The sequence below is a fragment of the Seriola lalandi genome, unplaced genomic scaffold (genome assembly GCF_002814215.2).
Source record: "Seriola lalandi dorsalis isolate HSWRI2012SDOR001 ecotype SW California unplaced genomic scaffold, Sedor1 jcf7180002054689, whole genome shotgun sequence".
Taxonomy (NCBI): Eukaryota; Metazoa; Chordata; class Actinopteri; order Carangiformes; family Carangidae; genus Seriola; species Seriola lalandi.
The window spans coordinates 539,693-556,471 of record NW_019525242.1 but is presented as its reverse complement, the minus strand read 5'-3'; the positions used below and the strand labels follow the sequence as shown (position 1 = coordinate 556,471).

Sequence of the window (16,779 nt, the reverse complement as noted above, 5' to 3'; positions counted from 1 at the left end):
TTTGGGGGGGTGGGGTGGGGGGATAGGCTAAGTGAAGACTAGGGGACACTCAGATGACAGTGTCACGTGCACTAATCAGTCGGCTAACCATGCACTTTTAACAAGTTTTGCCGGTAACAGCAAAACCGTTCTCAGTTAACTGATGATAGCAGTTAACTTCATTGTGTGATCAGCTGAGAAAAAGATCATCTGGATTTGTGGTGCAAGAAGAACTTAAAAACACGACTGATACAGGCATTCAACACGTTACTGCTCCGTGTCACTGCTTACACAATCTTCCCACTGTGAAGGGAAGGAGGCGGGAGAGGGGGTTCCACCCCAGAGCGTGTGTTCAAAATATGGTGTGTGCGTTTTTATGACTAAATTTTATGGGTGTGCCCTGGGGGAGATAGGCAAGAGGACTGGATGAGGTAATTGGCAGGGTTGGCAACGATACCTTAACCTAATATGTGACTTGATTTAGTCAGAGGTGTGTGTGAGACTGAGGGAGGGTTGGGGGAGGGAGGGAGGTAAGTGTGTGTACATTTGTCCATAACTGTGTGTATGGCTGTTGGTGTGTCTATGTCTTTTCTCTTTTATATCTTTTCTTTCTTTCTCTGCGGAGTGACTCTGAAAAGAGACATGATCAAGCAGCTGGTGGGATTACACCAGACTGACTCTGCATCTGCTGAACGATCACTACTGACATTCTTGTGAGAAAAGAAGGATTCAGTCTTTCACGAGACGTGGCCACTCAGGCATTTTCGATGAGCCAACACAAGGCCACAATGCTGCAACTTCCCACTCCAACACTGGACATTGGAAATGCAGCCCATTTACAATCTGAATGAAAATGGGATGAGGTAATAGAGGGCATTTATTATCATGACTCGGAATATGTGGCACCAAATGGAGAGAGAAGTTACTGTAAGTCAAGATTAATTACCTTCAGTCTGTTAAGTGTCAGAAAACTTTTATATCTCAAGATTTTTCCCACCCTAGGTGCTGTCAGTATCACAATCACATCTAAGTTCAACTTTTAACTAAAACAAGTATTCATATTCATCCAACAGTGAATCAAAGTTAAATTACTCAAATATATAATCTACTTTGACATCTTGTCTAGCATTTTAGTCAGTTGCAATGTGACGTGTGTAGAAGTTTTAAACTACAGCTTGCAGTACTGCATATTGACTCAAGGGTACGAGTAATTCTCTGCTGTTACATACAGTCTTCAGTAACTAGGCCTGAGCTCCACAGTGCCCTCTGTCAGCCGGAGGGGGAACTTACACAGGTTGAAGTAAGGGGTTTGCGGCGAGATGGGGAAGGCAGGGGTTTGGGGAAACACCTCACCACCAACTGTGGGTGTGGGACTAATGGGGCCTCCTTCCATTTCCTCAAAGGCCTCCCGGTAGCTGTGCATATGTCTCTGTAGAGGAAAAACAATAAGATGAAAGAAATAAACATAAAACCATCACACAGCAACATGAGGGGGGGAGAGACATGTGTGAAAGCATGCTCCAACATGTACGCGTTCTACCTCCTTAGGCCGCCCTCCGGGGTTCAGCGCTATGGCATTGGCGAACTCCGGAGAAACACATCGAACAGGGGAACGAAGTGGGATATCAGGAGAAGGGCCTTCGTCAGGGCCGTTTGGATAGTGGCCGTCGCTGGTGATGCGATGACGAGGCAGAGTCGCAGGCTCGTCTGAGGACGCTGCTCGGGCCTGGACACCTGAGATGACGTAGAAGTGAGTGTTAAAATTCCTGCAAGGGTCGGTCGATGCTGCTCCATTGTCCGGCTTCCCTCCATCAGATGTTAATAGTTATCAGTCGGTGTGAATGCTCACTGCTGTAGTGTGCATTTTACAGACAATCAAAAAGCTTTTGCAGAAGGCTGTGGTTCTTCAGACTTTCATACACAGCCTACATGCACACACGCAAAGGTTAATGCAAGGTTAACTGCTGATCAAACTGAAACCAAGTTAAGTCACAAGAAATAAAACAAAAAAATCATAAATTCGGCAAAGCAAAAGACAAACTATTGCAAGTTTCTCAAACTTCAGGGACCTTGGAAATATGTTACATAAAGTAATGTTCACCCCATGTAGCATCAGCTGAAACTGCGATAAGCAGCAATGTTTTGGAGGACTGGGAGAAAAAATGTTCTCTCAAACAAATTATCAAGACTTCTCAAACTGAATGTTTGTTATCTAATGCGTCAATGTGGCCAGTGCTGGCTGAACCTCAAAGCAGCCAATAAGCTTATTTTAGTTAATCTCGTCGGAAGTGAGAGAGGGAGAGAGAGAAAGAGAGAGAGAGAGAGAGAGAGAGAGAGAGAGAGAGAGAGAGCAGCATAAAACAAACAAGGATTTTGAGTTAAGAGTTTTAAGCTAATATGCGATGCCATTGACTGGTGGGTCGAGGTAGCAACACATGAAGCGCTGGCCAAAGCAGAAAAGCCAGTGTCAAAGACTTATCACTGGCTGCCCTGCGCTTTGGAATGAGATGAAGGTTAACAGGAGAAAGAGAGGGAAGAATAATGGGTTTAAGAAACGAGTGGGAAAACTGGGATAATAAATGATGTGGTGTTGTTTGTGCTGAGGCGGTTTACCCCGTGGCTTTTCTCAGTGTTACCCTCTTGGTGTTTCATGATGATTCTGTCACTGAAACAGTTGGATAAACAACAGATCTGACAGACTGAGTATTTGTGCAGTTTCAATTTACATGTTTTCTTTGACTGACTGCTACCACAGCATCTCCTCTTTCACACCTCAAACATCTGCCTTTGCCAGAGGGAATGAGCTCATCTACAAACTGAAAACAAAGACAAGCTAATAGTATCATTAAAGGGGGTATTTTGTAAGTTTTCTCTGCTGCTGAACATGGTTTCTTGCCGGGAGCAGGTGGTGGTGATTGTTGCTTGACAAGCACTTCGGCCATTGTGTTCACTCTGAGCAGTGCTACGTCTTCAGGGCAGATTGGAAGCTACAGTGAGTCGCTATCGGAATAGCTGGTTTCTTTAGTAGAAGAAAAGACATGAGAGAGACAAGCGTTAGCATAGGTGTTTCTTTCCACCTCTGGAGACAGCTCTTGGTGAATAAAGGAATGAAGTTTGTATCTGAACTCAATTTTTCTTCTAGACTGGTAAGTTAACTGAAAGCTTTTTTTCAGCCTGATGCTGATGGACATTTCAACACATGGAAAAAAAAAAACACAGACGCACCCAACGAGCCTGACTGTTGTGGAAACAGTGAAATTATCATTCAGTTAAGGTCAATAAATCACGGCTCTATATAGCTATTTTTACCCAATAGAAAGAAATCAGTGGTAAACAGGCGCCAGTCAAGCCGTCTGTTAGGATGCTTGATTTACCTTCAGGTATTGGCAGGGTGATGGTTAAAAAATCTTGGAGCTGACCTCTTTGAGAAGCATGCAGTCAACACCCCCCGGCCAGAAACACACCCACCAATGCACCGAGCCTGGAAACTGAGAACCAGATGTACCCACGATGCACTGCACAACAGCAGAGCACTGTCAAACACTGCGCCGTTGCCCTAGTGACCGCTAATGGTTTCCAGCTGGGATGGCTGGAGATCCCTAGCGCTGACTATTTTCTCTTTCTCTTCTCCCATTTTCCAGCTGTTTAAAAGCCAGTTATCACGTGGAATATGAAAGGGGTTGATTCCAAAAACATAAACCTGATAGGTGATCCTGTGGGTATCTGTGTTTATTTATTTTTTGTTTTGTTTTTTAATAAGGGAGGGAAACCTCAGTCTCCATATGTGCACACCTGCAATGGAGAAGGAGGTTATCTAAGGTAAAACTGAGGGGATCAATAATAATATTCTAATGAATTGTTTATTTCAGACTCTAATGAATTCTTGTAGGACATGATGACTGGGGATATGAGCTCATTATAACTTTATTCCAATTCTACAATTCAACATGTAAACGTTGACGTAGTGTTGCATCACTGAAGCGGATATTGCTGTCTGCGGTAAAGAGGCCAGACTGGCCCATGACACCCTCAGGCCCTACACAGAACAATCCTTTCTGCATTGTGGTGGCTGTCTCCCAGCGGACACATACAGTGAGGTTTCCAACTAGGACCGTGGTCTCTCTCCTAGATTTGGTGTCCTTTATCTGGCTTTGTAAATCTTCAAAATAGTGCGAGTGAAAAAAAGCAGCCTTGAATGAGTCCAGTGTATCCTGGCCTCTGTATTGTTCCCCAAGTTTGGCAAAACGGATCTTGTGACATGCACTCTCCTGGCAAGGGACAGAGACTCCTTTGTGCTTCTCCTGTCTCGTTCTTGTGAAACTTTAACATTATCCAACTGAGGTTTATTTTCTGCACCACAGTTTGAGTAATTTCCTTACCTTGAGGTATAAAACTGCTCAGAACAAACAGCAATGAGGGGTGAAGAAAGAAATCATAAGAGGGTTAGTTTGATGATGCTGCTCTGCAAACCCGATGATGACAGAGAAAACTGTGTTATGTATGGCAGGGAGAGAGGAAAGAGGAAGTGACAAGACAAGACAAGATATGATAAATCATTAACAACCAAAGAGCACTGCAGTCCAAGGCAAAACAGATACAGACTTGAACTTGGATTGAAGGAACACTTGAAAAAAGGACCTCTCCTTTTTTCTTTTTAAGTGTTCCTTCGGACAGGATGGGAGAACCAACCCGAGAGGGAGTGAGAACGGCGGTGCTCAGACTGAGAGGAAGTCATGCTGGGGATGACACTTTTGGCACGAGCCGAGTATTCTGGGTAAAAAAGATGAATGATGAGAGAGAGAGAAAGGAAAAATGATGATGGTAAAACTAAAAGGAAAAGGAAAACAAGCAGACAGAGGATGAGGTCCCGCTTATGACGAGAACAGGAGAACAAGAAGGTAATTGTCATTTAAAAGCTTCTCCTTCCTGTTATAGTTTGCACATGAACCTGTGATGTGCTGATGTGCATGCTAAGCTATGGACCTCACATTATAAACCATAAGTGACTGCTTTGTCTTTACTGTTTCCAAACAAGTCATGAAAAAATGAGCGTTTCTATGATACAGGAAGTGGAAAGCAATTTGAGATCTGTTTCATTTACCTCACACAAACAGTATCCTACGTTTCCAACTTTGAATGGTGTTAAAGTAGCACTTACTATTGTGTAATGTGAACAATCACTCTGTTTAAATAGCACTAAAGTGAAGTGATCCGTATGCTAGATCAGGGCTCAGCTATTGTGCTGCTGTATGTTGACTTTGCTCCACGTCTTGCTGCTCTGCAGGATGTCTGATGTGCTTATCTAGGGACAGTCAACCTGCCGGACTAGAGAGAACGCTTCCTGTTGGAGCCTGAGTGATGGGGGCCGATGAGGTGACATTCAGGAAATGAGATAAGGACAGAGCAGTGTTTTCCAAGGGAGACGAGTGCACAGTGCATGGCTGACGGAAACAATATTATTCTTTAGTTCTTTCTTCTGTCCTGCATTTTCTGCCACACAAAATATTACAAACAACTAATATGATGAATAATACTTAGTAAAGGACGTGCTAATATTTTTGTATTTAGCATCAGCAATGGCTATTACACAATAGGGTAATGTTATTATCCTCTGTCCTGGATAAAAGGCTGGTTGTGGAAATAATAAACCAAATGTTTTAGTGTTTGGCTACAGCCAAGATTCAGTTTTTACTGTCCTTCTACTATAAGTAAAGGTGAAGTCGTGATGTCAGTGAATTCTGTTTTTCAGCAGCGGGTTTCAGATGTATTTTTGTGATCTCGGTTTGCTAAGAATTAGGAAAAGGTTGCGACAAACAAGTAGAAATCCAATATTTCCACAGATTGCATCACTCCACCCTTATATTCCTTCTGTGTTGGATGTGTTTTTGTTTTGTTTTGTTTTGTTTTTATTAAAAGGTGCTGAGGTCACAAATTGAGTGAGGTGTCATGATAAAATAAGTCAATGATGCATCTTACCAGCTACTCTTTGAGCCACCAGACCTTCAACGTTGAAGACTTCATCAGGCTCGCTGACTCTTGGCTGGGGTGATGCTGACGCAGCACTTGGACTTCTCTGGGGCTCAGAAACCTCTGCAGAATGGGACAGCGTGCTTGGTGGGTAGGTGTTGATGGGCTTCAGCTGGGCGTGGCCAGCTACAGTAGGGGAGGCTTGTGCGGGAGGACTAGTTCCAGTGGTTTCAGAGGTGTAACCCAGAGATCCCTGGACAGGTGCGAGCTCTGGTGTACTGAACTTCCCAGGTGATAGCTGAGCTGGTGACGAGTGGCTGGCCAGGGTGGACTTGGGACCTGAAAAGTGGGTATGAATGGCAACATCACCCTGATAGGAGGGCCTGGCTTGGCTCTGGGAAAAGGATGGCTGGGTGGTCACTACAACACTGTTTTCTCGCAAGGGAGCACTTTGGGACTTTGGCACCTGCGAGCGTCCCGGTTCCAGGTCCAACATGAGGAGATTAAGGGTTTCAATAGATTGCTCAATCTCTTGCTGGGAGGCGCTGTGGCGATTAGGGAACTGTGGGAGGCTGTGGTGGCTGGGGATCACTGCTACAGAAGGAGGAGGACTAAAAGTGACGCCTTCGGTCACTGGCTCCTCAGGTACACCGAACCGCTGCCAAACGTTCAGACCACGCTGGACGGCTTCCCTGCTGCTGGTGGTGCGGGCGGGAGCTTGTGGCATAGATTTTGGATCTGCCCCAAATGAGTGAGAGCGGTACATACTGCCATTCTGGGTCGCCATGTAAGTAACCGATAACGGGGCTGAATCGCTTTGGGTCAAGGTGACAGGTTTGTCGGATCTGCCAACCTGTGGCTGAGCGGTTTCCATAGGCTTTTCTGGGACGCTGCGCTCCAGGTACGGCACATGGTCCTGGCCATTGATAAGTGGCTCAGACTGGTAGTAGAGATCAGCCGGTGTAGCCCTTCCATCAGTGGAGGAGAACGTTCCTAGACTGTCCACACTGTTACCCTCTTGACTGGTGGGCAGCTCGTCATCTAAAATGTCCGTTTCACGGTCAATGCTAGTGTGCCCATTGACGTGGACCTGGGCAGGCACCAGGTGAAGCATCCCTCCAACAGTAGATGGCGGGGTGGACAGGTAGCCCTGTCGGTGCATGGGCCCCTCCAAGCCGCTCAGCAGCTGCTCCAGCTCCTGTTTCTCTTGGGGGCTGATTGATTGTTGGGCAGTTGGGGCGTGGTGATGGACTGAGGCTGACTCCTCAACCACCGGAACGTTGGTCTGGCTCACTGTGGACGTCTGAGGGGCTGTTGCCGCTTCATCAGTTCGGTCGGTTTTGATGGAGGCGGTAGAATTTCCTGAGTCGCTGCTCACTGATAAGGCATGGTCAACCGCAGGTAGGGCGTGTTCAACAGCAGTGGGCGGAAGGCCATTCGCTGTGACTGTTCCTTCAATGGATTCCTTTTTGCGAACTTTGGCGTAGAGGCTGCCGTCCAGGGGTCCTTCGGTATGGATGACTTCTAAAACAAACAGGACAGAGACTCATTAGAATCAGATTAAACCAAAATACAACATTCAGCAACTATTTATATGTAGAGCAATTTTGAACTGCCCATGTATTTTTAGAGCCACAGCTCTTTGGCCACAGAAATAAATGTGTAATCTTCTAAATATAAGCACACAATATTTATCAAGGCATTTAAGAGCAAAGAGTGAGGAGACAGAAGCAGGAGTGTCAGGAGACATGGGTGGGTATGGCCAAAATAGCTGCAGTTAAATTAAACACTGGCTCGTGTCCACCTATTCTGCCAGCTTCAGGAAATGAGCAGGGTCTGTGGCATGCACTGTGGAAAAAACGATGAAATCACAGGAGCCTGATTTTCACATTCTGAAGCCAATTGGATTTATCTGTGCCACCTGAGCAACAGTGGCACAACAGAAGATGAATCAGATGTTGACTTTATTTAGTTATGATCCCAGAACTGTGAATAGCATAACCTGATGTAGAAAACAGAAGCATAAATGGGCATCACAGACTTTTAATCTACCGATCTGTGAACTCATAAACTCAGTTGGAATAGTGCAGCGCAAGTTGTGTTATCTAAACACAAATGCAGACGCACACATACTGTACATTCACACACAGCAACGCCCAAGTCCAGTGAGGCGGAAGTGGGGTGCCCCGATCAGAAGAATTTAGTCATCACTGGAAAATCAGCCTCACTGAGTAAAAGGAGGCCTGGAGTCTTTTCCTGGCCTCCCAAACTCAAAGCCAAACAAAAGCTCAACATACTGAGAGTCCCACTGCAAATGCTGAAACACACACACACACACACACACACTTAAATGCACCTTTTTCCTCCCTCGTGCAGTCAACACAGCACGCCAATGGAGCAAGATTCATCAAGGAATGGAGAGTCTGTTCTCCACTTCCTCACATCCTCCACACGGTTTAGTAACAGTTTGTATGGTTAAACATAGTTCAAGAGGGCAAAGACAGAAACAATACCTTCAGACAATTCCTCTTCCCCTGTCCATTACAGTTACCAAGAAACCTCATAACCTATGGAGGCATGCCCCGATAACCGAATCAGATTCTACGGCTGGGAAAGGAGCTGCACAAAGAAGCTGTCTGTGTCTCTGTAACTTATAGATATCTCCATCTCAGCTTCAGTGAATACAGGGCTCTGTAATTGAGCTTGGTGGGTGTACACAAGCTGAGCACTGCAAGGTCTCCTTGGCTGGCCCCAGGCAACTTGCCAAGAGGTTGGTGCTGCCCTGTCAGGCTCTCTGCTGGAAACCAATCTGGAGGCTCTTGGTCACAGTAAATCACAGTGTATGTTTACTACTACTAATCCGTTAGTGGGAATACTTTGATTGGTACATTAGTGAACCACATGCGGGAAAAAGAGGCAGCAGTAGCTCCTAGCATGTCTCGTCTATTGGTAATGGCCTGTTGTAGTCTCACATGCCACTGGGACAGTGTATCTCCAGCGTAACCTGTGATGTAGTCAGCTCAGTAAATGGTAGCTGTCATAACTACAATCATCAGAATAGACTACAGCCAAAAAAAGAGCTGTTGGTGTGAATGCTTCACAAACGGCACTGTTGTCTCCGCTGTAAATGTAGCCGCTAAGACGAGAGTCTCCAAATCAAGTCATCATTACATATTTATATATCTCATGAAACTGCTTCAGTATCAAGTTAGGGGCTGTGCATGAGTTCCCGCATACACACACACACACACACACACACACACACACTTTAAATGCATCCATCATCCCGATAAACATAGACAGAAGTCATGAAAGAGGAGCCCCCCTCGCTCTCTCCATTTCAGTACCTTTATAATCACCTGCACTGAAGCCAAATGTGACTCACGCAATTAAGATGATCAGCCACACAAGCTCAGCTGACTTCACATCCTGAGTGCCTGAACTACAACACTTCAACAAGTCACCTCAAAGCAAGTCAAAGCCTCGTCAAAAGGAGAAACGGCAGAAACACCTCCACGGGAGGAGGTTCCCCTACCTGTGTGAGCAGTGGACGACGGCACAGCCTCAAACTAAGCTGGGAAAAGCCCTGCAGAGGAGCCCCCGGGGTGGGACATGAGGGATTACAGCAGGAGTTGTTGGAGGAGTTGGTTTTGGCTACTGTTCCTTCTCCTCCTCCTCCTCCTCCCTCTCTCCTGAATAGCTCGCTGTCTGGCCGGATCAGGAGAGCTGCTGCTGCTGCTGCTGCTGCTCAGTGTCTCCCACTAGTCTAAAGGCTGCCCTTGCTGTGTGTACGTGTGTGGGAGGTCTATCACAACAGCCTGTTTGACGGTGTGTGAGGGAGGTGGGAGGGTAAGGAGCCACTGAAATCGAGAGTGTGGAGTTTGATAGAATGACATCAGTCCCATTAGGTTAGGCTCTACTGCACACACCCACTTCCTTGATGTGCACTTTCTACAAGCCCAGTTTCTGACTTCAGACTCTCTTTTGCTTTCCTCAAGAGACCAATAATTTCCAATAACTGTTTCTAAAGTAACTGAGACAAACACACGCTGAAAAACACATAAATGTGCATACACTAACATTCGCCCTTTCCAAGCAAACATACAGATAGCTCCTTCAGCCCGCTGGTGTCAAACACTCATGTAATGGAAAGAGCTGCTTCGTCCAACAACAGTCATTTAATGAGCTCTCTCCAAGCTAGCAAGCAGGGAGCAAACTCCACCCTGCTGCAGGCAGATGGAGAAAACAGAGAAGAGAAGCTCACCGGGTAAAAAAATAGACGGATGAATACACCGAATCCTGATCCTGGTTCGTATAGAGTATTTTTAGCACTTAGTAGAAAAAAAGTGATTGAACAAAAGCAGATGTACAGAAGAAGATTTTAGTTGTGCGGTGGAATGGAAGGATGGGAGTCTGTTGTGTCATCTGTACACCATTAGCGTGCAAAACAATAGACGATAACCACATTCGTCATTCCAGCTGATAACAATAAATATGTGATGTGATTGATGATGATTGTGACACTGTTTTCCCTCATTTGACTCGCAGATTTTCACGGCAGCTCTCGTCTCCTCTCTTTAATCTCCTTCTTCTTCCCCTGACTCTATTCCTTCAGCGATGATGACGATGATGATAACTAGCTCATGTCTTCACTTTATAAGATGACGCGACTGACATAGCATCCCCCTTCGTACTACAGGAAATCTAATCCGCCTCTTTAAACTTAGGCGAGACTTTTTTTTTTTTTTTATGGCAAGCTAGACTATTTATGTTGCGGCTGCTCCTGTGTGGTGGTGGTGCTGTGGCTGCTGCAGTTTTCATCCGGCTGAAAGCACCGCCACCACGTAACCCCTCTACAAATAACTCCCTCGCCGGTGTTCCTTCATGTGATGAAGACAGGGGTGTGTGTATGTGTGATATCTTACACCGTTTGTGTCCGTGTTGGTGTGTTTTTACATGCTCCCCAGGAGGTAAATACTTGCTCTGTGATCCCAAGCACATTAGTCAGAGGAGAATGTCTGCGGGCACTGACCCTGCAGCCTTTACTAATTATACAACAGCAGGGGAGAGTGGACCATGTCTGACCAGTCTGGAATGAGCAACTGGTTTTGGCGCTACATCCTCCTCATGAGAGACGGGCAAAAAAAATCAGAATCAAGCAAGTTTAGACGGTCACAGATAAATATATATTTATATATATATATATCAGATTTGGATGTGGATTAAAACTAAACTTTAGAAAATAAAAAGTGTTGTAGACGGAAGGTGCTGCCAGATATTTTGAGGTTCTACAGGCCAGATGGCGCAACTGTGTGACTTCTTAATCTCTGAACTCTGACCTCTGACCCCCTGTGGCAATAGATCCCCCTGCACAGCGGAAATAGCATGTTTCCCCTTCTAGCCTACATGGACAAGCACACCATGTGCCGCTATCTTGCTTGTGTGTGTGTGTGTGTGTGTGTGTGTGTGTGAGAGAGCGAGAGAGAGAGAGAAAGAGAGAGAGTGTATGGGAATTCCAAACCAGTTGGGGGTCCATGTCTACTGGCCACAAGTGTGACATTACTGAAAAGCAATGACGAAACATTTTCTGAGAACGTCCCCTCGGGCCTCGACTGCTTCGACCACTAATAGCTGGACGAGAATAAAACTTTAAGTGTATTTACATTCAAGAAGCCCAAGAGAATGAAAGAGCTTCAGTAGCTGTAACAGTATGTAAATACAGCCTGGTGCCATATTTGGTAAAAGCTAATGGCTGAACTATTGATCCTGCAACAAAGCATGCCTTTACTGCATGTGAGGGCTCAAGGACAGTGATTAAAGTAACACTGTGGCCTCGTAAATGATCTACTCTAAAGGCTATTACATCGTCTGAGCTGGATTAATTTGACTCGTTTAGATCACAGGAGAGTGATGAATTAAGAGTCAACAGAGCTAATGAAGCAGGTCTGATAAAATAAAGCAGCAGCAGCAGTAGTGGCTTACTGATGGTGAAGACCTATTTCTATTGAATCACAATCTATATACAATATAAACGCAGCTAAATGCTAATGATGCAAGTGCCAGATCTTCAAGTATGAATTTGGATTGGTCCTCTCAGCACATTAGTGGAGAAGCACAACAGGAAATACAGTATATTTAAGTACAGGACAGGACAGTTGCCAACATCCATAGCAACAAAAAGCTTAGTCAAAAGTAAGCACAGAAACCTGTCCTAGCTTTATGAACACTTGCCTCGCAGCTCATTAAAAATGCATCAAAGATCGCTGTGAATCGATGTGAGAGTGCAAACTTGCTATGACTGAGGAAACAAAGCACAAGGTAATGGAGGCAGGAGTGGGATACTGATCAATATGGGATGTTCTGTTGACCTTCATGAACTGGTCACCGCTAACCTAACGGCAGAGGTGGGAGTAAGTCATAAGAAAGCCTCAAGTCTTAACCTTCAAGTTTCAAGCAAGTCCCTTAGTTTTACTTTCAACATTAAGGAAAACTGTTGCAGCTGCTTACAGCTCATAAATCTTACTGATATTTGACATTTTGTGGCAACGTAGAGTCTGGATCTGGGACTGCAGCTGCCCACTGCTACAATTATAATTATTATTAGTGTTATTATTATTATTACCTCCACCAAGCACGTTATATTGTCACCTGTGTCTGTTTCTTTGTCAGCCAAAAGTACTAAACTGATTTGAACCAACCTTGGTGGAGGGATGGGGGAGGGGCCAGGGGAAAACTCATTACATTTTGGTGGCGTTCTGGTTAAAGGGGCGGAGCCAGGATTTTTTTTTTTTTTATCACTTTCCTTAATGTGTAGGATTGTTTGGCCTTGACAGAGGTATGATCTACACTGAGTGCCATTCTACTTATTACTTTTACTATACATCTCTATGTGGAACCTGCATTGTGCTATGTCTCTTTCCTCCTGCAATGCAAATTTTAGTATTTTTGGTCATAGCCCCTCCCCATGATAGACGATTTGTGGTTGAGTCTCGAGTCATTAATACACAGTCAAAGTGGAGTCTTATCACTGTTGGTCAAGCAACTTTTCAAATTTGTGACTAACTGCATGGCTAGATGTATTATTTGTAGTCCACAAAAGCATTAATATGTCTCATATCTGAGTGTATACAGGTCTAGATACTCATATGCTCACAGCAACATAAAGTGTAACCTGCCAGCAGTGACCTGCAGCCAGCGCTGGTCAGAGGTAGTGACTATATTTAGCACAAATACCACTGACAACAATCACAAACGCATGGAAATAACCAACCCACACACCATGCACTATAAATCAGCCAGATAGCTCATCCATGCAGAGCATCATGTTTCACTCTGGATGAGGTTGTGTCTCAGGAAAAGTCATCAGCGGTCGTTAGCAACAGGGCTGCGAAGGGAAAAATCTTGAGGGCCAAATGAGGAGAGCGTCTGATGAGCTGGCCGTAGCTATCTCATCCTGGAGGTGAGGAGAAGCTTTGATGGGCTCACTCTCGCTCGCCTCGGTCTGGAGAGACTATAAAAACACAACCGCATCATTGTGCCTGAAGTCTTGATAGTTTATGCAGATCCTCCTCAAAGCAACTCTTGTCAGCTCCTGTTATAATCAACATCCTGGTAAATGCTTCAGACACAAGCTGGTCTTGCTCCTGACTGGATACTTCCTGGTATTAGAGCTGTATCAATGTGATTCTTTACAGTGGCTTTAACTGTCTAGAACTCTTTGGGCACCTTCAGGCGACAGACATGTTCTGTGGGATGTAGAATTTTCCAGTGTCCCAAATGACCGATCCCCACTTTGAAAATGTGAGATAGACACAAGACGGAAAGAGAGAGAGAGAGAGAGAGAGAGAGAGAGAGAGAGAGAGAGAGAGAGAGAGAGAGAGAGAGCAGAGCACCAAGAAAGCACTCCATGTCCTAACTTGATGAGGTGGTATTCCTCTGCCTTTTTTAGGTGGTGTAGTGTTTGTGTAGCGTTTTAAAGTACAAGAATTTGATGAATGACGCAGTAGTGGTCCAAAGCTTCACAAACCTGTTCAAGTGCTTGTATTTGAAGTATTTTTTTCCACTATTTTCTTCCCAGTTTGGATCAACATATTCCTTTGTGCTTTGCTTCATCTCACTGCCGAATAAATCCCTCTCTTGGCCTATGAATGGAGTCACCAGTCACGTCTTTGCACCTGTCAACAAGAACCTAAAAATAACATACCGTTCACAGCGGTTATCGCCCTCCCATCCGCATCCATGCACATACCCTGAACGACCAGTGGGAGTCACTCGTGCAGTGACACCTGAGGCCTCACCGGATACCTCCTTTCTTGACTTTGGTTAGTAGGTGCACATAATTGAATCGGAGATGCCGCTATTGGGGACTGAATCTGGGCAGAGGTTTGACCTTGTACCACCATGTGACCTAGAGGAATCCTGACTGGAGAATTTGAACAAGATGGATTTAGCCAGTATCCTTGTTCCACGATGTTACTGGCAGTATGATGGATAGAATAACACTGACAAAGACCAGGAAAGGCCGGTGCATGAATAGGACTCGCTTTAAAAAGAGACAATAACAAGGAAGGAGAGGCCAGCGCTCCCAGTAGACCCAAAATGAAAGTGTAGTCCCTTTTTCTATTCACTTTCTTCCCTTTCTTTCTTTAAATTTCACCCTGTGTGTCCATCCACCCCTTGGCTCAAGAGAGGCCCATTCAGAAAGCTAAGTAACCCATGTAGAAGGATGTCCCAGGCCAATAACACACCCGAAACAAGACTGTTGTTCCTTATAAAAAAAAGTGCAACACTTGGTCTTTGTCTCTACTGGTTTTCTCAAACCAAACTGCTCAAAGAACACTGATATGAAAAATCACCAAACACTGACAGATAAAGGGATTAGGAGGATTGGTATAAAGCTGGACAAGTGCTTGTGCCAAGCCATTGTCCATCAACCAAGTAAGCACAACAAGTATTTTATCACCTGTCAGAAAGGTGAATATGGATGTTCGACTTTCAGCAGGAAACAGTGGCGGTCAACTGCAAAACACCTGTTCATCAAGGAAAGACAGTTCTACAAACTGAATCATGTTGAATTTACTAAATGTAAAAATGTCGTAGTTTAATATCAAATCATCCACGAAAAAAGTTTACTGTTGAACGAGATAAAGTGCTTTCTGCAGGTCCTCCCCAGTGTAAATGCTGGGTAAAAGACAGATAAAGATAAAGAGAGGATGCTTGTGAGAAGAGTTTGTGGAAAGGGATCATGATTAATTATTTCCTGGCTCTGATGTGGCATTTTTCACCAGATCAGCTGTGTAAAGATGGCTGCAGAAAGAGACAGAGGGAAAGAGAGAGAGAGTGTCTGTCTAACAGCTGGAGTAAAGCTGTATCCATAAGGAGGTAACAGACCACTCATTCATTCCCACACATTATAGACATCAGATAACTAGCACTCTGTCTCTCACAGGATTAGCAGTGTCTTGCGGAAACCCCTACGATACTCACGCTATTGTACAAAAATACAAATGTACCATTAATTTGTTCCATTGAATAAACTTCAGCTTTCAATGCTTTGTACACAAAAAGGTTAGAACCTGTTACGTTCTATTATATTGAAGCTAAATACCCTCTCTCTGAGAACTTGCCATCATAGTCAGTGTAGCACACGCATATTTAAACTTGCCCCAAAGTCACTAACTGTTGCCCTGCAGAAACCCCTGTCCCTGTGCCCCCGGAGCCAGAGTCCAAACGGGGACACTCCGCAAAACACAAAGCGCCTGTTCTCTCTGTGTCCAATGCAGTCTTTACTAGAAGGTCTTTATTTTTTGTGTCTTGGCTGTTACGCAATCTGAGCTGGGCAAAGTTTAGAGTCAAAGCAGCCTAATCCTCCCAAAGCCTCAGACCAGACCGAGGGATTGATAGCGTGGAAGCCTGTTGCCAACACAAAGGGCCAGACGTTTCACCTCTGCATCTTCTTGGTGAAATGCCACGGCCTCACAATGACTGTTTCGATGGGATCACACCGAACGCTGGCTTACAGCATCAGGGGTATGGCCGTCAGAGTTCGGGCTAGCTGATATCACCAGTGGTGGACAGCTGCTGTCCAGAGGCTGATGTTTACAATCAACACTGACATGAACGAGTTAATCTCATTGTCATTTAAAGGTCCCATGTTCTATAAAGGTAGATTTCCATGTGTTGTTTGATTATAAAGCAGGTCTAAGTTCTATATTAATACTGTGAAAGTATCAAAGCCTCAGTCCACAGAGAAATGCACACAGCCTGTATTCAGAAACTGAGCCTTAAAACCAGCTTTCAGGACTTCTGGAATTGTGTGATGTCACAACAAAACAGTCACCTCTCTCAGCCATGCCCCAAGACCCGCCCACCTGGACCCACCATCCAACCTTGTAGAATTTGGTTTCTGTTGTGTTTAACTGAAAGATGAAGATTTTCTGGTTTTTAGTTCTTAAAATCACAAAATATATCTTCTAATGGATCAACACTTCAAAATAAAACACTGGTAAAGTGTAAAATATGGGACCTTTAATCATGGAATAACTCAACTGGAACAGTTTGGCTACAATCACAACATCTGCAAAGTGGAGTGATTGAGAATCCAAACCAATGAACACTCATGCCCCAATGTCAACAAGTACCCATCCTGCTGAAGGGCCCACAAGCAAGATGCTGACTCCAGAACACAGTTGCTACCCCACAGCTGACCACTGACATCCTTGTTGCTGGGGATCAATCAAGAAAAGTTCTTTAGATACGTGTGTGAGCTCAGAGCAGCCGAAGAAACAGATGAAATTGTAATTTGTAGTTCAGTTCTCTGGCATTAGCAGATTT

General features: G+C 44.8%; 1 protein-coding gene across 11 annotated transcripts in view; it reads right to left on the bottom strand.

The window, feature by feature from the left end:
* The window catches only part of tns1b (tensin 1b), a 171,457-nt gene that overhangs the window by 14,148 nt on the left and 140,530 nt on the right, over nt 1-16,779 (bottom strand). For 8 of the 11 annotated variants that reach the window (XM_087178478.1, XM_087178479.1, XM_087178481.1 and 5 more), the window contains 4 exons: nt 5,956-7,470; nt 4,669-4,749; nt 1,520-1,713; nt 1,270-1,408 (listed from right to left, as the gene is read on the bottom strand). In XM_087178478.1, the coding sequence (XP_087034604.1) occupies nt 1,270-1,408; nt 1,520-1,713; nt 4,669-4,749; nt 5,956-7,470 (1,929 nt within the window). The remainder of the gene's footprint in view (nt 1-1,269; nt 1,409-1,519; nt 1,714-4,668; nt 4,750-5,955; nt 7,471-16,779) is intronic. The other 3 variants (XM_087178477.1, XM_087178483.1, XM_087178474.1) reach the window with 2 other exon arrangements.